Source organism: Poecilia reticulata, linkage group LG7 (assembly GCF_000633615.1).
Source record: "Poecilia reticulata strain Guanapo linkage group LG7, Guppy_female_1.0+MT, whole genome shotgun sequence".
In the NCBI taxonomy this organism is placed as follows: Eukaryota; Metazoa; Chordata; class Actinopteri; order Cyprinodontiformes; family Poeciliidae; genus Poecilia; species Poecilia reticulata.
In genome coordinates, this window is record NC_024337.1 from 12,326,379 (window position 1) to 12,348,848 (window position 22,470).

A 22,470-nucleotide genomic window follows, 5' to 3' on the forward strand; every position below is an offset into this window, starting at 1 on the left:
TCATCGGCGCGCCGCCCCCTCCAGACGGGGTTTTGGCGCCCCCTCTGGTGCTGCGCCCCTATGCGTTGCATACCCTGCATACCCACTTTTTGCGCCACTGCACAAGACCCTAGCAGGTTCAAGACACTGGGGATCATGACTCCAATGTGACAAGAAAACAAACACCAGCGTGAACGTATCGTCGAAGAACAGGTTGAGAAGAATGCAGCTGCAGTTCTTGGTTTGTTTGCCGTATACCAGTTATATAACCGTCAACATATTGCTCAGTCAGTTATGCTTTGTTGCCATTCAGCTGAAAGTAATGCATAATTCCAGTTCGTTGGGTTTCAAAAAGGGAGGAAGGCCAAGTCTCAACACAGTTCAGTATTTTAAGGAAATGTACACTAGCCATTCATTGTTTTTAACTAAGTTTGTCAACCAAACCTGAAGTGTGTTCATAAATTCAGCGAGTTTATCACTTCCTGCATAGACAAAAAATTATATTGTGCAAACAGGAAAAAAAACTAGTTATGTATGTAATGATAGAGAGATGCTTCACCTTTTAGGCTGAGGTTAAAAAGAGGAAGGCAGGCAGTTTCACTATTGACCGCCTGGAGGAACAAACTGTTTCACAATCTGTTAGTATGTTTTTAATATGCCTTCATTGCTCTACCAGATGGCAAATGATGGCGTGAATTATGTTCCGACTTGGTCTTGAGATGTAAGAGGCTGTTCTGTGGAGAAAGTCACAGTGAAAAGTTGCTGAAAAGAGGGAGTTGTGTGCCACTGATGTGCTCTGCCGCCTTTACTACTCACGGCAGGTCTTTCTTGTGTAGACCAACGCAGCTTTTGAATCACACTGTGCAGCAGTAGGTCAGGAGGAGGCTCTCTATTGTTGACCGACAGAAAGTGGTCAGAAAATCCTGACGGTGCTTTAGGGGTTAGAGGAAACGTGGTCTCTGTGGGAGATTTGTGTGGTCAAGCTGAGGTCAGTTGAGATGTGTAATCAGAGAACTTTAAAGCTCTCAACCATCATCGCTTTGTGTGCTAAGTTCTCAGCATGTTGTTATTTTCTGGAATCTGTTATTATTTATGTGATGATGTTTCCATTCAGGTTAATACAAGAAAACCACTCTCAGTGTTAAAAACCTCCTTCCAATAGACTGTCATCACTTTCCATTAGCCATAAGGTGGTGGTAATCAGGAAAAACTGAATGATTGTGTTTATATAATAGAGAGAGGTCATGGGTGTAAATGCACAGAGAAAAAAATCTTGGTTTGCTAACTGACCAAAATTACGAGAAGTCTTGTCTGATTTAACTTTAAGCAGTGAGGAAAAATGTGCGGGTCTTCATATTTGTTGTGTGTAAATATGTGATTTCAACTGTAGGTGTGGTCCTGTTCAAACCATGTGTGGAGAGCCAATCACTGCCTCAGCTGTTTGCTTGGTATGCAGACTAATGCTGGTCAAATTAACAGGGAAATGGAACAGAAATGTAAAAAAAAGGAGTCTAAAAACACTTGGTGATGATGAGGGATAGTGAAAATGGCTGATGGTAATTAAATAAGCACTTGACTGTGCTTATTTTGGGTTCTGGGATAATTGTTGGTGACAAGACATGGCGGGAGTGAGAGACTGGAGAAAGTTGTAAATAGATGAGAGCTAATATAGACAATAGATAAAACCTACAGATTTCCAGTAAAGCCGTTGATCTTACATGACAAATGGTATCCATTTATCAGATCTTATCAGAGACTTAGTGTTTTCTTTGCCTAGAATCATTTCACAACCAGGAGCTTCAGCGATAACAAATAGTATTATTGTTAAAGCAACCTTGATTACTTTGTGTACAATAAACTATTCTTCTAAATGGTGATGGTGAATATTTTTAACCCATCTTTACAAAGATCAGTCTGTCACAACTGAGCTTTACACAAAGATTATAAAGAGACAAAACTAAAGGAACATTGAACAAGTTTCACAGCAACTGCATAAAAACAGGAAAGAAAAACAACATCAGTACCAACATCTGTGTTTTTAACATGATCCGATCAAGTTGCCATGGCGACTGCACACCAGTGGACTGATTAGCCCTTTTATCACTGCTTGTTGCCGTGTTTAATGTGTGTGTGTGTGTGTGTGTTTTTTTGTTTGTTTTTTTTTTAGGTGAAGCTGCCATCCGGAGTGTTGGTCACCTAACCTGGTCCTCATCAGAGCTTCAATTTTATTTTTTGAGCAAAGCTGGTCATATGCACTGTTTACATTTAATATAGATTAGTTTCACGGCGGCAGAGTGGACGCTGAAGGTGACCCAGAAGATGGAGACAGCCAGGTTTAAGTACTCYGCRYTCCCAATCAACCTGATCAGCAGCACCTGTAAAGGGGAGGAGCACAAGGAGAGACAAAAACAACACCTGCAGCCCAGCCCTTAAGGCCCAGGGCCGTAACAATAAGCACACACTGTATTTTTGAATCATTTTTGACAGGGGTGTTTTATAATTTATTAAGGTATTCCTTTTTGGCATGTTCATTCTTTACTGAATCAGATGAAGAGTTGGCATTCATTGCCACTGATCTGCTTTGAGTTTTGTCCATAAAACGGCTTGCTGTTTATTAACAAGTGCATGTAATCCATTTGAGAGGAGAATCGGGGTAGGGAGGAAAAGTTTGATTTTATAATCATAGACCCGCTGTGATTATTTTGTGCAAATTGTTCCTGTAATAATTAAATACTCCACTGGGAGCTGCAGAACGGCTAAGCTACTGCTGAAAGTGACTCGCTGTAGCAGTCAGCCCCACCATGTCGCAACCCGCACCACAGAACAGTTCACGCCAGTGAAGCTACACCACCTTGCAGCCTGAAAGAAAAAAGTTATCTAGTTAAGCGCTTTCATCCTTTCTGTATGATACAACTGTATGCACTGCTGCAGCATCGCCGTGTTGGAACAGTTGCTGTCTCAAGGTAAGTTATGAATAAAAAAAAATTACACATGCTAAAGCATAAAATTCTTCTATTCATTTTTTCATTCACTCACTTATTATTTTTTACAAAACACCATAGAAAATACCAGAGGGAACACAGTCGCTCTGTACCAGTCAAACACTACTGTCGCACTCGCGCTCCTTTGTAATATTTTTACAAAAGACGTCCAAATTTTTCTAAATTTCTCTAGCTTAAAAGAAACATATTTAATTAATTGTCATGAGAACAGGTAGGTACTCTGAACTTTGTTCTCAAAAATTATAAGTCATATGAATTTAAAGTACTGTTTTAGCATTAGCAATGTTATGATTTTATGTTTCAAATAAACCAATTGGATAATCTTAAAGAAGAATCCATCAGGGTTTGGGAATCAAGAGACTGACCAAAAATTTGATTTCTTGCTCTGTCTTCATCATATTCTCCTTTTTATTTTGTTGTTTTGAGTTTTGTTCCCCAGTAGTAAGTCTCTGAAAGGCTTCAGAATTTGGGTCCAAATCCGTCTGCAGTGGTGTTTACTAGGCTGATCACCTTGAGCCACGGAGCCTACTGCTGAAGCTCACTGCTTACCGTTGATCCTCGCCACCATATCAAACCTTATATGCATAATTAATCATCTACTCCAGACTCATGAGCTTTGCTTCAGTGAGAACAAACAGCTCCGTGGTCTCTGTGCCGTGCTTTGGATTACTGGAGTTTTCATTAAGAGTCTTACCGCTTAATGTGACGTCATTGGCCCAAATACACACGTTAACACTTGCAGAGCTTTCCAAGTGCTCCTTTTCGAAGCCCATTTATGTGCGTGTGTGTGCGTGTGTGTGTGTGTGTGTGAAATCCAGCTGTGGAAATTCACAATTCATTAACCACCTGTGGATCTGTTACCTTTGTACCGTTACTGAAAGGAAACACATTTCTAGCTGCATTCCTTACCAAAACACTGCTTTTGAATAATACGAGAAATGTTTGACTGACAGAAAATAAACCGACTGAAAGGGTTGCATGGTGGAATTATTGCCTTGCAGCAACAAAGTCATGGGTTCAAATCCTAGCCTGTTTTTTTTTTCTGCATGGGGTTCGCATGTTCTCCCCATGCATGGTTCTTATCCTCCTCTCTACAACAAACAGTGTCCTACATAAAGATGTAACACACTCTGGGTGTCTGCACTAAAACTGCGCATTATCACAAAACGGTTTGCTTATGAAAATAGCGGCCAAGTTTTAAACACTTTAGCCTGGATTTTCTTTAGATTTGTCATAAATATTTAAGCATCTTTGCAAATTCATGAATAAGGTATGTTGAAAACCTTATATGCATAATTAATCATCCACTCCAGACTCATGAGCTTTGCTTCTGTGAGAACAAACAGCTCCGTGGTCTCTGTGCCGTGCTTTGGTTTACTGGAGTTTCTGGTGCGAGTGCACCCGTTAACCCACGCGTGGCCGTTTTCAATGGTGGGCATCTAGAAGTAAATGTGCATCGTTTCATGTGGACCACAGAAGGTTGCCATGAGAACTGGGCTTGTTTTTGTGTCAGAGGAGGCTAGCTGAATCTCTGCCAATGAAGAACGAGGAAGACGGGAAGGAAGGATGAAGAGGACAAAAAAAAAAAAAGAGTAAAATGAGGATAGAAGGAGAACGAGAGGGAGGTGGGAAATCTGAATAGAGTCGGGAAGGACAGATGACCAAAGAAAATCAAAGATAAACGGATAAAAGAGGTGAAAAGAGATAAATCTGTTGCCAGCTCAAAAAGGATGAATGCGCTTAATTTATTCATTAGATGTCGGCAGCCAGCCTCGTTCCAGTTGCAGAGGAAATACTGACCCTTTCGCTTTAATAGAACCTTTCAAATCCATAAGAGAATAAAAAAATTGTTCAGGTCTAAGATGCTAGAAGACATTTTCATTTATTTCCAAACTGGACCGGCAAAGCGCATACATCGTTTCGGTACTTTTCAAGGGTACCGCTGCGAAGACAGTCCCCTGAAGCCCTTCGTGCTCACGCTGTCCTCATGCCCCACTTCGGCTCTACCAGCAGTGCACGCACATCACCACAACCCCCCACCCCACCCATCCCCTCCACACACCCACTCTTGTATAGTCCCTCACCGCGCCCCCCCTCCGTCCCCCCAGTGTTGAGCTATAAAAGGAAAATCTAAAGATAGTAACCACGGCGAGTTCACTGGAGAGACACTAAGGATTTGAGAATGAGGGGGGGAAAGCACCTGCAGTTAAAAATAGCAGAGGCAGGCCTTTCGATCAGGCTATTTATAGAACACAACTGGCTCAAAAACCGCCTAGGTGATATAAAAATTTTAGCAGGGATGGTCTGACACTTGCTTTTCTAGCTTTCAGGGTTTGTTATATTTTGCCCAAGAGGAAAGAAATCTAATGATTAGACTAATAAAGAATATGGGGGATGGAGAGGAAAGAAAAACGAGTGGAGCTCTAGAGTGAAAAGAAGCTAATCAAAGTCTTGAAAGGGAAATGTTTTTTTTTCTGTGCAAATCATTCATAATTAAAGTCAGATAATACACTAATAGAAAGATAAAACAGAAGCTGAATCTCATTATGTGTGACCTCCCCACATTATTCAATCCTTTTATAGGACACGGCAGGAAATGAAAACCCGGTGATATCCACCCAGGTTTAGGCCTTTTCAATTTGAATTTTTACGTGAGCTTGTCAGAGAGAGAGAGAGAGAGAGAGAGAGAGAGAGAGAGAGAGAGAGAGAGAGAGAGAGCGCGAGAGAGCAAGAGAGCAAGAGAGAGAGAGCTGTTACTGAAAGAGGGAAATTTGTGGCTTTTCTGAAGTTGATTCAGCAAAGAGATCTTTGAAAGAGGCAAGACTAAATGGAAAGCAACACCAAGCAACTGGAAAATTCATACATGCAGTAACAGAGGAGGAAAGCCTCCCTCCATTTGTGCTGAGAAAACATGCTTTTGAGATAAATACATTCAGAGAAATGTTTTGGTTTTGTTCCTTTTAAAATCTTTTTTTTTTTTTTTGATTCCGGCGCAACAAAACAATTTGCTGCCAGTATACAAATTCGAAGCTTTGAAAACTCTCAAATTAATTTTGCCTGTGCTGTCTTTGTCCTGTAAAACTAAAAATAAATAAGAGGGAAATGTTATGCAAAGTGCTTCACAGCTTTGCACAACAGACTCCCAAACAATAGAAAGGCTTCAGAGTTAAAAGGGGAGCGCAGATAATTGTATACCTAAATAATTTCGGTGGTGGCAGGCCACTTCTCACCAATCCTCAAACACAGTTCCACGGCAGTAACCTGAAAAGACAACTTAACCTTTTCAACAACAACTTTTTTTCACAAATTTTGCCATGTGTACACCACACATGGCAGGAGTGTCTCTTAAGACGATCTTAAATGTCTCCCAATAATCAAGGCATGCTAAGATTGTTTGAAATGGAAAATTGGGACAAAAAATGGCATAAAAATAGTTTGAACTAGGCATTAAACAGTACTCCAACACATTTCAATTTAACTTGCATCAATGTTACCACTGGTCTGAATCAGCAGCAACACATTTAAATGAACTTCAAGAGCCCCTAACTCTATGACCTTCAGCAAACAAACATGTCCTCTTCTTCAGTGTAACACCATCAGCTTATCAATGAAACTCAATCCAGACTTTCTAAGCAGCCAGGTATCAGTTTACAGATTAACAATCAATCCCTATAACAATAGCAGGGAAACTATCAGGTGTCATAGCCCCAAGAAACAAAATCCATATGGCAGCTTTTAATATCTAAGGGTAATTAATAGCGTGTTATCCCAAAGTCATCCCAAATACTGTATATTAACGGTTTAAAGTATCAAAGTGCTAAGTGGAAACAAAAAAAATCAATTTGAAAATCGAGTTCAGTAAGGAAGTTGGTTTAAATCGCTCCACTAAATTAATTGGCTTAAGAATTAATCAGTCAACCAGAATTCAAGGTAAATGGATTCAGGCCAATCATTGCAGTTGTATAACGGTGGAAAAGTAAAGTTATATCAGCCCATTAGTCATTAATGCAGACACAGTGAACCAAAAAGTGATTGGTGCCAGCATAAAAAGTTCATTTTATACATGTACATCATTTGGTAAAATAATGATCACAAACCGAAGAGAAAAAAAACAAAGAGCTTGATAACAGATTCAGGTCTTATAAACACTATAGTCCTTTAACATGTCAGTACTGAATGATGAGAAACAACGATGTTGGGATCAGTTGAGTTGCGGGCAGGAGACCGTTTAGCTCTAATAGCAGGGCTGGCAGATCAACCTCTGTCGTCTTCAGACAGTCATGTGACAGTAACTGCTTCTAAATGGGACATAAAGCTGGATCAGCTAAGCAGCTTCATTATATTTATTACACTGTAGCACACAAAAATGTTGAAGCACAGTTAAGATTAATATAAAAGTTTGGAAAAATCTTTTTTGTAAAATCTAAATTACATTTTGACTAAAAAACACTCATTTCTTTGGTTTTTGTTGCAGGACAGCCAAGTTGCCTCACTTTGTTCCATCAGCACAGCGTCGAGTCATCAGAAGCATTTTGTCTGTTTTTAACGGTCGACTGGAGAACCGAATAAAATCCAAGGATCACTATTTAAGAACCACCCAGTTCCCATGCTAACCAGCTTCTGGCTATAAAACACTCAGCTCAACCAACCATACAGAAAAGCCTTAAGTGAGGAGGAAGTTCTGGAAGGCTTTTCTCCTATTTTTTTTGCACAAAAACGGGAAAAGCCATTGTCCTTAATGGCATGCCAAATGGATTAGAAAAAGTACTTTTTTTTTCTTTTTAGTGTTTTCAATTGATCCTCTACAGAAGTTACTAGGTGACCATTTTCACAACATTAAAGTAGTCCTAGGTGAAATTCATTCAATTTTATCCAAATGAATGTCTTTACTACATTTTCAGATCTTGTGGATGATATCATTTCTCTTAAAGGAAACACGGACTTATATGAGGTTGACATTGGCGATAGTTGCTCTTACTGATGGAAACTGAATGCACGCTCCCTCGTTTTGAATCAACCTCATGCCACGTTAAAGCCCACAGTAAATAGAAAGCTGGAAATAGCACAGAGTGAGCTTTGGCGTTCCTCTCTCGCTCATTTGTGCTCAGTGATCGGTTCACATGAAGCCAAGGCTCACACGTACAGATCTGTACTTGCTAAGGCAGCTTCCTTCTACTCGAGGTACATATATCTACAGTGTATGCATCATTGTGCAAATTTCTCTCTATTCTTCTTCTTCTTGTTAAGCTGGCATGTTACATCAGCAGTAAGGGATCCAATTAGTTCTCCTTTTTTAGTGTCGAATAGACTTTTTTTTAAAACAACATTGCGTTTTCCTTAGGATGACATTTTTTATTAAAATGTACAAAGGCTCACATTATTACTGGAATCTTCAAGTACTGAAATCCAAGCAGCGAGCTGCCTGTTTGAGATGGAAAACCTGGTAATGAATGCACAGAGGGGGAGGCAGACAATGGCCGAACTAAAGGGCTGGTTTTGTGAAATGGAAATAGGAAGAAACATCGGAGCTTTTGAAAAGGCCAACCTGCAGGAGACACGTTTGATGATCATTACTATCTAGCTTATGCATCACCAGAGAAGGATGTCTCGTAGTTCAGCATGTCGTTTTTTTTATTTTTTTTTTATAAAGGGCAAGTATGATGGTTTTGAGATGGAAGATATAGAAATCCTTAAAGCATAAAACATAAATCAATCAAAATTGGACTTTCCGTGTATTTTAAAGCACATAAGTCATTTCAAAATACTTTCCTGAAACAAAAAGAACCTTTGTATTCATATAAAACAAAAAATAGTACCTAAAATTGATGATAATGAAGCTTACGAAACAGCTGAAAGTGACTGGCAATTGCTTTAAAGAGAAAATTTGTTTTCTAACAAAAAAAAGCAGAAAGGGAAGATTTCTCCTGATCTACCAGAAACAATCTGTATGCTCAAAACCACTTTGCATTGGGAATCAGGATTCAGGCGAAGTAACAACCCAAGGATTAAGAATGAGTGTACATAAAAAATGACATAGTGATGACAGACAGCTTAGGCAGGGAGTCAACACAAGTGTTGCTTGTCAGCCGAAAGATTTTTCAGATAAGAAAATGCATGAGCTTTTTTGTGCTTTTTGGCTCCTGTGTCTACATATTGACGGATATCTCTGAATCGTGTCATTACTGTATTTTCCGGACTATAAGTAGCTCAGGAGTATAAGTCGCATCAGTCAAAAAATGCATCGGGAAGAGAGAAAAAAAACAGATATAAGTTGTATTTATATCTGTGCAACTTAAATTATTTATTTAGAAATGGTCAAACTTGAAGGGAACCTTGTCCATTGGCCAATACCAGAGCGTAGAATGTAACTTAATTTCAAGCAGATTATATCTGACAAATATATCTAACTATCATGAGCTTCAAGTCAGGACACAAGTGAAAACTAAAAGATGTAGCAGGAAGAAATAAACATTTTAAAAATAGCTGTCCACCTTCAAATTCTACTGGATGTCTATAGCCAAAGAGTCGATGCAGAATTTATGAGACAACTGATCTGAGATAAATCTTTTGAAATTCACAGATATTGACACTGTTAAGTTTGTCTTTGTTTTAGAACATCTTTGATTGTGGTCGCATTTAAAATGACAATTTCAAGCTTAAAGATTTTTTTTGGGAGATTTTACAGAGACTAAATTTTTGTTTAAGAAGAGAGAATGGATTTTTAGGTAGAAATCTGCTTCACTCTTCACTTTCAGCCTGGTACCATTTTTGCTGCTCTGGCTTCATTTATTAATGCGTCTCTTTGGCTTCTGCAGCGAGCCACGCGTACTTAAAGTTTAATGATGAGCTCAGGCACTAACTTTGTAAATGTGGTTCAAGTGTTCACTTGAGAGAATAATGACCTACTGCTGGACTTTCAAATTTCTCTGAAGCTGCTTACTCAGCTCATGTCGCTGTTGTCAGCTTTTTCTGGGCTTGCAAAGCAAAGAGAGAAGCATCATCATTACATCACAAGGAACGATCTAATCCAACAGCAATGGGCAAGCCTGAAACAAATGAAACTAAAAAGGGGAAATTTGCAACCAAACCGAACATAAAAACAGCAATTATTGAATTAGGAAATTAGGAATCACGACATTTCTACGCATTTACAGTAAAATAAATATTACATTTAAAATTAATCGCAATCCATTGAACCCTTTGTTTATTTTTTGGAACAGGATCTCAAGGGTCCCTCTCTTGTTGAAATATCACACGCTGACAGGATGAATTCACATCTCTCTGAAGAGTTGGATGGGATTTCAAAGGATCATCATAGAGAGAGTCAGGGCGGGTGAGTGGCGCCAGGAAATAATTCAAATACATCGGGTCAAAGCAGATGGCTCGTGTGCATAATGTTTGCATAATAAACAGGGTTAGGATCACCATGCAGCACAGAGCCAGGGCAAACAGCATCCATCTCTCTCATGTCCACATGTTAACCTCTGCTTTTACTCCCCAGAACTGCCGAGTCAGACAGTCACTGACAATAAGGACTGTTTTCAGGGATAACGGCCTTTAATTCTCCGAAATCAGATCAGGGTAATGACTAAAAACTCTTTCCTTTACTGCAGTCGGTTAATAGCTTATGTTTAATTGTATCAAAGTACCGGTAATTTAAAAAGTCTCAATAAATATCAATCTTCTAAATAACTGATCAGTCTTGTATCTAATGAAAAAAATCAATCAGGCTCCCAAATAAGTGATCAGTCAGTTTGCCATTAGCGACAAACTATTACTGCCTAAAGGAAAATTTATATAGCTTGAAATAAACATTCGGAACAATATTTAATGTGATTTAAGGCACAATTTTTAATCAAAGGTTTTCTTGACCTCTTGCTGAAGTTTAAAAAAAGCCTAATTTGAGTAAGACTATCCAAAATAAATTTGAGTTCTGTCTAAATAAAATAATCAGAGGGTCTTAATTTGAGGCCTGGATCATCTTTTTTGACCTCTCAGTGACCCAGACTGGATCTCTTGACCTGCGGTTCTCACTGTCCTGAACTCCCTGACAGAGCAATCCCTGCACGACAGCTGCTCTGCAGCCTGAAGGCTGGTCTGGGGTTGAGGGAAGTTTTGGCTAACATATCCCGCACAGGTCAGTGGATGGTTACCTACTTTGGATCACCCCGAAGCAAAGTTAGATATAGAAAACGAAATGCTCTTAAATGAAGTCACTGAGTAATGCTCTGAACACGTGGAGATAGGCAGGAAATGGAACACAAGAAACTGACTGTATGTCACAAGAAAGGTGAGAAAATACAAAGCGCTGTGCACAAAAATAAAGCAGATTTTTTTGCTGCTTTATAAAACAATAAAACAAATCCAATAAGTTTTATTGACTGAAATAAAACTTATTGGATTTGTGTTCTGTTTTTTCTTGTCTAGTCTTCCCAACAGGCCCGTGTTTATTCTGCAAGACTAGAGAAATGTATTATTTTACCTGATGTGGGAAAAACAAGAACAAAGTTCCTCTTGGCCACGAGATTTAACTCTTCTAATGAAACTGAAGAGCAGGACTCCCTGTATCTCGTCAAAATGGCTCTACCACTTCAGACTTACAATCATGCGCATTTAAAATTTCTGACCAATAACATGCTAGCTGTCTGAAAGCACAGAAGGAACAAGTTCTGTCCAGGTAAATGTTTCAAGAAAAAGCTAAAAGAAAAGGAAAATAATCCATTGTTTTCTTGTAGTTCTAGAAGACAGAATAACTCTTTTCATTTCTTGCGAAGTGAAATATATACAGCAAACATATTTAAATGCTAAGTTAGGAAAGGAAAAGGTTAGATTGGAGGTGTTCGCATGCTCCAGTCTTCAATAATAACCTTGTCGCAATCAGAGTGAAGCAATCAGCGTCCAAAATAAACAAGACAGAAATCACACATTTAAATGATGATGTGTTACTAGAAATTCATGGTCTATTTATCCTTTTCCACAGTAAAATCTAGTAGATTACAAAATCTAAATAAAACCTCTTTTGTCTTTTATTTTGAGCCAGACCATTGAAACATGATACTGTGACTCTTGTTTTTTTTTTTTTTTCCAACGATGGTTTGAAATGCAGGGGGGAAAAAAAGTTTAGTACCAACCTTTAGAGGCGGGACATTTAGCGGTTTATTTTCCTTGTCAAGCGAGATGAAGGTGAAGAAGGCTGAGACAGCACGATATTTCCCTGTCTGCCTGTCTACCAGCGAATCGGCATCCACCAGCACTTCTATTTCCATGGACCTGTTGCTGACAAACGTGAGCCGGCCCGTCACCGTCACCACGCAACCTTGGAGAGGAAAAGAGAAGGGCATTGAAAAAATTGGTTTAACAAGTTTTTGTCTTAAATACTAGCATTTATCGATGCGATTTAGTTTTACATCTCAAAATCACTTTTGTTTCTCAGACGTTCGTTACTTGCTTCAGGTACTTTGTTGTCCAATTTCATAAAAAAAAAAAATACAATAAACTGCAATGGACAAAAAATGAGGACCAGCAACACCCATTCATATAGGAAAGTAAAGCTTGAAATCATAAAAAAAACTGAGTGAACATTCAATTAAGAACATGTACATTGATCCAGAAACACATTGAGCTTTAGCAAGTTAACACCTTTAATTTCCAATTTTATTCTTTTACTTGATGTGGGAAACCCAAATCCAACCATAAAACAAAAAACTATATTTTAGGAATACTGCATAGGATTCTGACAGTTGAACAACTTAAGCATTAGTTTTGCTACTACATCAATAAATAAATACAATATTTGCAGAGATAGTCAAACTAAACAATGCAACATTTAGTTTGTAGCAAACACGACGGATCGGTTGCAATGTAACATTGTGAAATGAGTGGATAACTTGTTGATTTCTGTTTTGATTTTGTTAGAAATCTGATAAATTATTTAGTCTAAATTAAAAACTTGAGCCCTTTCAGAGAGGGTTGCAAAATTAGTTCGTAGCTAGTTATAGTTAGTTCCAGGCACAATGACCAGGGCTGCCAACTGGCCCATACACCACTTGACTGTCCTGTATGTGAGCTTTTTTAAAAGGTTACGTTAAACTGATATGGGAAACAGTTTGTTCTGTATTTTAAGCAAAAAATACAACCCCTTTTTGAAGATAAACCTCATATGGATAAGAGCCAGCTCACTTCAGACTCTCTCTCACTCCTGCACGCTACGTGTTAACGTTTCTCATCAATCCAAACAGCAATTTCATCAACAATTGGTCTGAGTAACAGGTTGAGGCTCCTGTAGATAATCGGGTGTACCGTCATTCAGTGTTGCAAAGATACGCCTTGCAACAGGGGAAGATTTTTAGAAAAACATGAGCATCGTTTATTAAGAAAAGAAAAAAAGCCAGAGTGAGAGAAATATGCTGAAGATAAAAAGCTGTTATGCATGGCTGAGAGGATAAGGGGGAAATTTTTATTCTCATCGAACATTCAGCAGCTTCTTACGACACGCTGCAGAGAGGCGAGACAGTGGGACATTTGGAGCAGGAGGAAACTTTACTGACAGCAAGACATATGAGACGGCCAGTCTTACAAGTGCAGAGGAGAGTTTATTAATTCATCTGCTCACACAAATGTAATCTGTGCTGCTTTTCTCTCTGAAAACTGTGCTCTTTTCTCAGGTTCACCACAGGGCGGTAGGAGAACCAGTCTGCCACTATAACTGGGCATGGCTGGTTCTATTCCTTTATTCTCTTTGATGTGCCTGCATTGTATTATTACCACTGTTGCCATAGAGACAAGGACAGAAGGTGTTATCTCTGCAGGCTGAGAAAGATCCTGGCTTAATATTGAAGCTCTAATAAAACAATAAAAAGCCAGAGTAATAAAAGAGAATGTTTTCAACCAAAAATGGTCGCTTTAAGAAACAATTTAGACGTGTTACTCAAGTACAAAATGCAAAAAAATGCTCTTCTTATGGAAAATTCTATTAATGTGGAAACATACAAGCTGGTGGCTTTAATCAAAATATTGCGCTTGTTAACTATGACGTGTTTAGGTACTCCTGATCTTTTTTATTCTTGGTGAAACAATGGACAATGAGAAATTAAAAATGGTAGAAGATTAAATATCAACAATTATGATATTTTTTCGCTAACTTAATTTAAAACATGGCTGCTTCTGAGGGCGGTGGATATATAAAAGATGATATATTAACTGTGACATCCAGATCGAAAACATCTTTCCCAGATAAACTGTAAAAGGGTGATGTAGTACAATGGCTGTATATCAGGATGAGTAGCGACAAGTAGACGGGCTGATACACTGAAGCCATTTATCTTCCCCCTTGTCATCTGCCCCTTTGAGTGTTTTAAGATGTCACCACCAGGACCGAGTCCAGTCTCATCGAGATAAATCGCCTCTGGCACAGATGTAGACAGCTCAGCAGAGAGAAGTGAGATCCGCTCAATGGCATTATGACAAAAATGAGTCTTGATGATGGGTCTGGTTTTTTTTGGGTTTTTTTTAAAGACCTCAGTGATTAATAATTGATTCATGCAGAAACATCCTGCATGTGTGCAGCTCTGAAGGTCAGCTCACGTTTTCGTCTGACGCAGCAAACCTGCGGTAGAAGTTTAAAGTATACATTGAGCTGAGCGTGCAAAACGGAAGATTTGCCCTCTTTGGGACAGTCTGTGTTAGTAACATTTATCTTATGAACAATAAGCAAAAATGTTCTTTTTTTCTAGAGTATTAAATTGGTTGAAGTTGCACTACTTTCTCATCTCGACTCTAGTGCTTATCATGAAGAAAACCATAAAACATTCAAACTGTACAAGAATAAAAGCAAAATCATGTTTATTTAGGTAAATAAAACAAAAACATAATTTTAAGATTGTCATTACCCCCAACTTCATTGCTGTTTTTTCTCTCCTTCTCCCTGCTGTGTCCTTTCATCTGACATTCAGCTTTTGAGGTTTTGTGTATTTCTTCTCATTATTTGTACCTCTGGCTATTTCGTAGTAATTGATCACAAAAAAGAGCAGTGACTATACACGGGACATCAATGGGTAGAATCTAACATCTCTTTCCCGCTTCTAAATAACAACTATTGTTTGTTTTTTTTCAATCTGACATTACAGTTGCTGTACATTTTGTAGAGAGTTTGGTTTGGATATTGTGTGACATTGATGTTTTAGCCATGAAACAGGCTGGTGTTTTTGGGCTTTGTTTTATTAAGGTCTACTTTTGTAACAATACATCACGTATTATTGTAAATCTTAAAAATAGACAAATCTGTATTTTATTTTAAAATAGAAAAGAAATTCCCCAAAAAAATTAAATAAAGGAATTAAAACTACATTTTAATGGTAAACCCTCTAAATCAACCGAAGTGAGACTTGGGTTTTTAGATGGACCACAGTTCACTCTTCTCGGCTCACATCAGAGTTCGATTACGCATTCATACCTCCCCAAACAGACAAGACTTTCTAGGAAAATGAACTAAAGTTTGACTAAACAACCCTGAAACACTCACTACAGGGATCTGTTACATATACCACGAAACATCTTATTCTTTAAAGTCCATCTTCATGTTCAAGGTCTAAAGCTGTTCAAAAAATGTGTTCAGTATAGAAATCATTCTCAACCAGCACGCTTAATCATCCAAGGTCAAGATGACTCCACAAAACAGCAGGGAGAACTAAGTGTTACTGGCCGTTGTTATAAAAGGCTAAAATAAAACTAACACTGATGCTTGAGCCCTGGGAAAATGTATAAAAGAGCAAAACACAATAAGAAAAGGAGAAACTCTGAGCTGATATGGCCGGTGACCTTTTGAGAGCGTTTTCTTTTTGATTAGCAGAAGATCCTCTTGCACAAACTGGAGACACAGTCTGAGCAGCTGGGCATTAGAGATTACCTCAAAGGAAATAATTGCACATGTTTTTCCAGATGATTTCTGTCACTTGGATAATAGGATGATTTTTTGTTTTGTTTTGTTTTGTTTCCAGCTGGAAACACAAACAAAGCATGTCTGCCAGTAAGAGAGTTCTGTGAATTTTTCCTACTTGATCTATTAGCGATTCTGGTAACAAACATCAATCAGTCCAAGTCGGTGCAGGTTTTACTGGGAAAACCTATATCTGAGCTAAAACCCAAAGTAGCACAGCAGGTGCGTGGTTACCATAGAGACTATGAATGCAAACTAGTGGGTAGACATTGCCAACTCACGAATAACGCCAAATATTCAAGTTTCTTTGCTGCTTGGGTATTTATTGATACCCAACCCGCCTTGATGACCTCCTACATCTTAAGAATGATACTACTTCATCAAAACCATCTAGAAAAGATAAATACAAATGTGCACATACATTTGCACACCAGAGCAACACTGGTACAGCTAGAAGTAGAGGACATGCATGTGGATTTTAAACAATCTGTACCGATTAGATTAAATTGTTTTTCATACTTCGTTTTAGATTTGTATGCAGTTCTTTGTGAAGTGAAACGTTGAACAAAAAGCAGAGGAGAACAAGTTCTGAAAATGGTGACTAGGCGGTCCGATCCTGCTTGATACCTCTAACGGCTTCAGCTTATTCCGGAGCCGTTTTCCTGTGTTTTTAGCATCTCAGGCCCTGCACACTGCTGCTTTTAAATCCTTAGACCTTGATTGACAAAACCAGCACAAGTGAGTTATCCTGCTTGAATGAAGGAGATGTAGTTGAAAACACGTGTACTGTAAATGCAAAGCTGAGCTGGCACAGTCGTGCTGAGCTGTGACATTTCCTTTCCACTTCATAATTCAACAATGGGTAGAGATGAAGCCAGTCTATTGTTAACATTTTTATCCTGGGGGATCACAACATCTGAACATTAGGACTAGATGTCTAGACAAGGTTCTGTCTGAATAAGAAAAAAAAAAAGAAAGAAAGAAAACTGCATGTGCTGCTTTTGAAATGGTTTTATACCTTTATAAACATTTGGGTATGTAAAAAAAATCATTTATTTTCCAATCTGAAAGCCAAAATACTATTTATTCTTTAATGTTTATTCCATTAGTTGTATTGGTTAGAAAGAAGTATACGCAGTCATTATTATTGTTGACATACACTTATATGCGATATATATATATATATATATATATATATATCATACTATGGTTGCGTTTTCTGACTCACTTAATTCAAACACAGGATATAAATTACAACATAAATATTTAAGTAGATCTGGTCATGCAAACTAGGTCATTGGTGTAAAATCAACTGTCTATTTAGACTTTCTTCCGTAAAAGCAGTGATTCTCCAGATGGCATCATTTCAAACACCAGAGGTGCCGCATATAAAAGCCACCATTTTCTGCAAAAATCATAGTGTTCAAGGTAAATGCGATTCCTCATGCTTTAGAAAGTACATTCGAGAAACCATTTGAAAACCTTTGACTCAGGTTATGTGTGTATTATTGTAACGCACTAAAAAAAAAAAAAAAAAAAAAAAAAAAAAAAAAAACTTCCCTGGATGAAAAGTGCAAAAAGGCAAAGTGTCAAAATGACCAGCACCGTGTCAAACACTTAATGGAAAGTTTAATTTTTCTTCATTAAACTTCAAAAGCAAAATTATAATCCCTACCCATTCTATTAATCCAGTGTAATTGCTGAACTTGCTAAATTCAAATAGGGCAGATCATTTCACCACTGCTACTTTAATAGATGAGTGATAGAAATCCAAGTGTGCATTCACCACTCTATCCTTACCTTTTCTAATCTTGCAGTGAAAGTTGATGGCATCCACAGAAGCAGTGACGATGTTTGTGCCGCAGTGCCGAGCGGCAACAATTCCAGCAACCTCGTCCATCAGCTTCATGGCTACACCTGTATCAAACACAAGCACAAAGAAGCTTTTACAGATGATGATTTTTAGATGTGCACTTCATTACACGTAGAAAACAGGTCTTATTAATTTCTTCATTGATATAATTAGTACTGCCACAAGTTGGATCAGATAAAAGTCTGATTTAGTAATCAAACTGCTTAAAATTCTAAGAAATAAAAGACACAAATAGCCATCTTGACATCAACCTCTGCTCAGGTATGCTGTGGCATTTAAACGATTCTTAAACGGTGCTAAGGAGCCTAAAGTATGCCAAGAAAACATCGCCTACACCACCAGCAGCAGCCTGAGCTGTGAATACAAAGTTGGATGGATAAATGCTCTCCACCTGAATGTCAAAGCTGAAATCTACCCATTTTCCTTTGACCTCTGACATCAACACGGCATTTTCATCCTCACAATTGTAGCCTGCTGGTTATTTTTGTCTTCTTTGCACCATTTTTTGTAAGCCTAAAAGATGGATCATGAGTTTTAGTATCACAGAAAATCAGAAGTTTCTGAAATACCCAGAGCAGTGCATGTGGCTGCTGCTTTACGCCTTCAAAGAGCACCTTGCCAGTCTTTTTTTTTTTTCACAAAAGAGAGATTTCTGAGATGGACGTAAGTGGGAACCCAAATCCAATCGCACTGGTGAACTTAAAGGACCTTTAACAGGACTTCATAATGGTGTGAGAGTGGCAGAGTACTTCAGAAATCTCAAAGAACCTATTGAGTCTTACCGGAAAATCTAGGAAGTTCAACAAATACCAACTTTTGTTTAAAATGAAAAGTTTCTCATCAGTTTTTCTCTAAATTTTGATTGCTTATCATTCTTGCATTAATGTTTTAATTAATGTTTTAGCAAACTCTTTCTCCTCAAGAATGGCACTAGGTGGAACTACTATTTTGGCAGGGATATGAACATCATTTAATCAATACTAAAATTTTAGTATTGTTCTGATGAGTAAAAACCAGCATTTATTTTAATCTTTATTTTAATCTTTTTATGCGTTTTAGAAAGTTGGAAGCAAAAAGGTGGTGACTATGTCCTATAAAATCGGTCATTGGCCATTCTAGCTACATTAACAGGCCCAAGAGTAAATACAGTATCTGCGCATCTCTAAATTTCAGGCTTGAAGATTTTAGTCTAAATCACTGAGCTGGAAGCCAGAGTTAAAGCTTACCAACAATTCAGAACGTGGAAGCAGAGGAGTTCACACATCCACACCCATACCACACACTCAGCCCTGGCAGCTGGTGACATGTGTAAAGGAAATAGTTGTTTGATGATTTCTCACATAAAGTGGGACACGTTGTATGGAGTGGGTGGGATGGAGATGAGGGAAAAACAAGAGGATGACATCTGCTTCTCAGAGACAGTCTGTGAGCATGTGTGACATGTCTGTTTGTGAATGTGTGCTCATTTACAGACAGTCAAACCGTTCGCCACACATTTCGGCCGCCCCGACTGTTCCTTCTGAGCTGCGTTATGTGTCTTTTATGTTACAGAAAATCAATAAGGATGCTTGCTGAAGGCTGATTCTGCTCCCTGAGGTATATAACATCTGTACTGTGTGGCTCTATTTAAGACAGCCAAGTGTGTGGGAGCATAAACAAAATGTGCTGCTTTGCGTTTGCCATGAAACTGGGTCCACTGAGCTGATTAAGATTTAAAGATGCAATTAATTTGACATCCAGCAACAGTCTTATCTTTAAACTGATTAACAGAATTTTTAAAGTATATCCATTAGGAGTTATACTCTGGTTATGTATGCAAATTTGAGACCAGATATTTCAAGACAGAAAATGAACCAACTTGTCAACCAAAAATGATCAACACACAGTTCAAATTGGTGGCAGACTCCCCAATTCTGTATGCAACAAAACATGCATATCTTCCTGAGTCTGTTGAGAAGATATTTTTTTACTTTTCCACTGTTATGTTTTGAAAATTGATGAGATCTCACTTGGGATGGAAAATATCCCCGAGGTGTGCCGCACATGCAAACCCTAGAGTGGTCATGTTTGCGCATGTAACATTTAACAGTGGTGGTTGGTGACCTCAATAAAATGATGACAGCAAATAAAGATACTGTGTTACAAGAGATTACAAATTAGCATTGGTTTGAAAAACCCTGACTTTAGCCAATTTGACTGCACTGTTTGATTATTTGGATCGACTGAAATGTATACATGATTAAAGATACTTTTTTTAATCTAATTTAAAGTGCCTTGAGATTACAGGCTTTGAATTGGTGCTATATAACTCAAATGAACTCAACTGAATTGAACAAAAGGTGCAGCATCAAGAATTAACTGAATGTAAAGTCATCACCATTTACATTCTTGCTTAATGCACCAAATTAGTCTACTATATTCGACCCAACAAATCCATATTAGAACCTACTCAATAAAAAACATTTTACCAAAATGCTTGAACAGAGCAAGTCAAGGACAATGCTGTCCTGAACGACTGTAGATGCTTGTCTTTGCTAATCACTACCGCCGGCTTAAGCATTAATGCAACTCCTGCAAAAAAACATTCTCCTTGTACAGTCAGAGTAGAAGGTTGAAGTAATCCTCAATGCGAGACTGCAAACGAGGACAGCCTAGGCCAAGACAGCCCTGGGCCTGACGTTACACATTCACTGGATGACATGGCACTCATGACTCTCTCTTTGCCATAGGGTGGGAACACAAAAAGGCGGAGGGAAGGGGTAGTGGTGGTGTGTGTGAAGAGGGAAGACAGCTCACTCTAAATGGAGGGAAAAGGGGGCAATTAGCAACCAAGTCCCCAGTGGAGCCCAGTTTACCACAAGGCAGAATACCTATGTGATTAGATGCCTTGTGACGATTTCCCAGAAACTGAGTGCGGTGTTGTCCACAGGCTACAATGAAAGAAGTCTTCAAGGCAGCTCTCCCTGCCCCTCAACTATGTATTCCGACTTCCAGCTTTTTAATTCATCACTCGCTAAGATACAGAACACCCTACACTACAAGGAACATCTTCCACAAAGTGCGACTAACTTCGGTTCTTTTATATGTTCTCTCGTCACTATGCTTCGGTTTCTCCTCTCTTTCTCCTGGTTTTGGTTCTCTGTCAATCTTTATTGATGATTTTCCACCTCCTCCCGTCATGCTCATTCCCTCCCCAGCAAGTCTTTTAATCACGGACGGTATCAAACAGCTCAAACTGCCTCCTAATGAGCTGTTTCTATGGAAACCGCTCCTGTTAACGGTATTGCAATGCACCCAATCCCACCCACATTTCCTTCGAAAGTCCTATAGGCTGCGTTTGCTCCAACATATCCCGCTTCCAGGTAAACATTAGTAAACAGCAGGCGGCTTATTAACAAATCTGCATGTGGCTTTAGGTTGTTGCAAATCGCATTAAGCTCATGATAATTTTTCTTATTAACTGTAAACCCCACGAAAAGCAGCGTTTTCCATATTTATTGGCTCCAAAGGTAAAAAGTTTAAAAAGCCATCTAAAGAATCCCTCTTTTTGTTGCAGTAACATAATCTCACATTGAAAAACACAGGAATTCCCAACAAATAAGTGTAAGTTTTATTTTTTTGACACATTTCTTGTCGCCACTCAGGTGGATGAGGATGTATCTTTTGTCCCCCTTGCACACTGAGCAGAACGGTAAGAAAGGAAAAACATTCTCCACAGATCAGGGAAACCGCAGCAAACAGTGGCATGTTGGGGGTCACATTGTTACCATAACAACTACCAGACTACATGCTGCACTGGCTATTTGGGAGTGATGCAAGGAAAAAAACCTTTTCGGTCTTCACACATTCAAATATGTGGGATTTGCTTAAACCTACCTGGACTTTAATTGGAACAGTGTTCTTTGGTCAAATGAAAAAAACACTGAGCTTTGTTGGCATAAAAAAAAAACAGTCCTGGTGGATTTGAAGAACGAATATGTTGAAAAGTGCTTTAACATAACTGTTGAAACAAGTAGCAGATCTTTGATAAGGAGGTCCTCTTCATGTGCATTTCAACATGAATTCTCTGCAAAGAATGCTTGTCTAGGATTCCTGTCTCAGTATCCCTCAGTCTTATTAAATGTTGGAGGAGATCATTTTCTATCCTATTGGTAAAAAGTGGGATTTGTCACTTCTGAACTAAATGGAGAATCTACTAAAAGCAACCAGAGAAAATGGCAGAATGTCAGTTTCAACCATCATATCTTTGATGATAAAGGCCATGTGATGCTGCAGGTCCATACTCTAAAAAGTTAAAACTGGTATAGTTAAAGATATCTGGTTGCTTTCTGTGTTTTCCAAGTCGATGCTTTACAACCTCCAAAAATCTGCATTGATCTGTTAGGTACTTTTCAAATTCCCAATTTTATCTCCTCTACATCCTCAACATCCCATCCAGACTAAAAAAGATCCAAGATACTTCAATGAATGTATATTTCACTCAGATGAAATATACATTCATCTGAGTGAATGTATATTTCACCTATAACCGAGTGTATATTTCTCAGAATGCTGCCAGAATATTCTGTCTGGCAGCAACTTGCACTTTGGACTTAGTTTTTTTTGCTGCCTCCAGCATCACCAATCAAGATGGTGCAATAAGCTGTGATTGGTAGCTGCAAAAAAAGAAGATTACAATTGCC

General features: G+C 38.5%; 1 protein-coding gene across 4 annotated transcripts in view; it reads right to left on the reverse strand.

The window, feature by feature from the left end:
- acot7 (acyl-CoA thioesterase 7) overlaps positions 1-22,470 on the reverse strand; it is a 57,995-nt gene that overhangs the window by 3,967 nt on the left and 31,558 nt on the right. For all 4 annotated transcript variants that reach the window (XM_008413513.2, XM_008413512.2, XM_017305581.1 and 1 more), the window contains 2 exons: positions 17,716-17,832; positions 12,113-12,297 (listed from right to left, as the gene is read on the reverse strand). In XM_008413513.2, the coding sequence (XP_008411735.1) occupies positions 12,113-12,297; positions 17,716-17,832 (302 nt within the window). The remainder of the gene's footprint in view (positions 1-12,112; positions 12,298-17,715; positions 17,833-22,470) is intronic.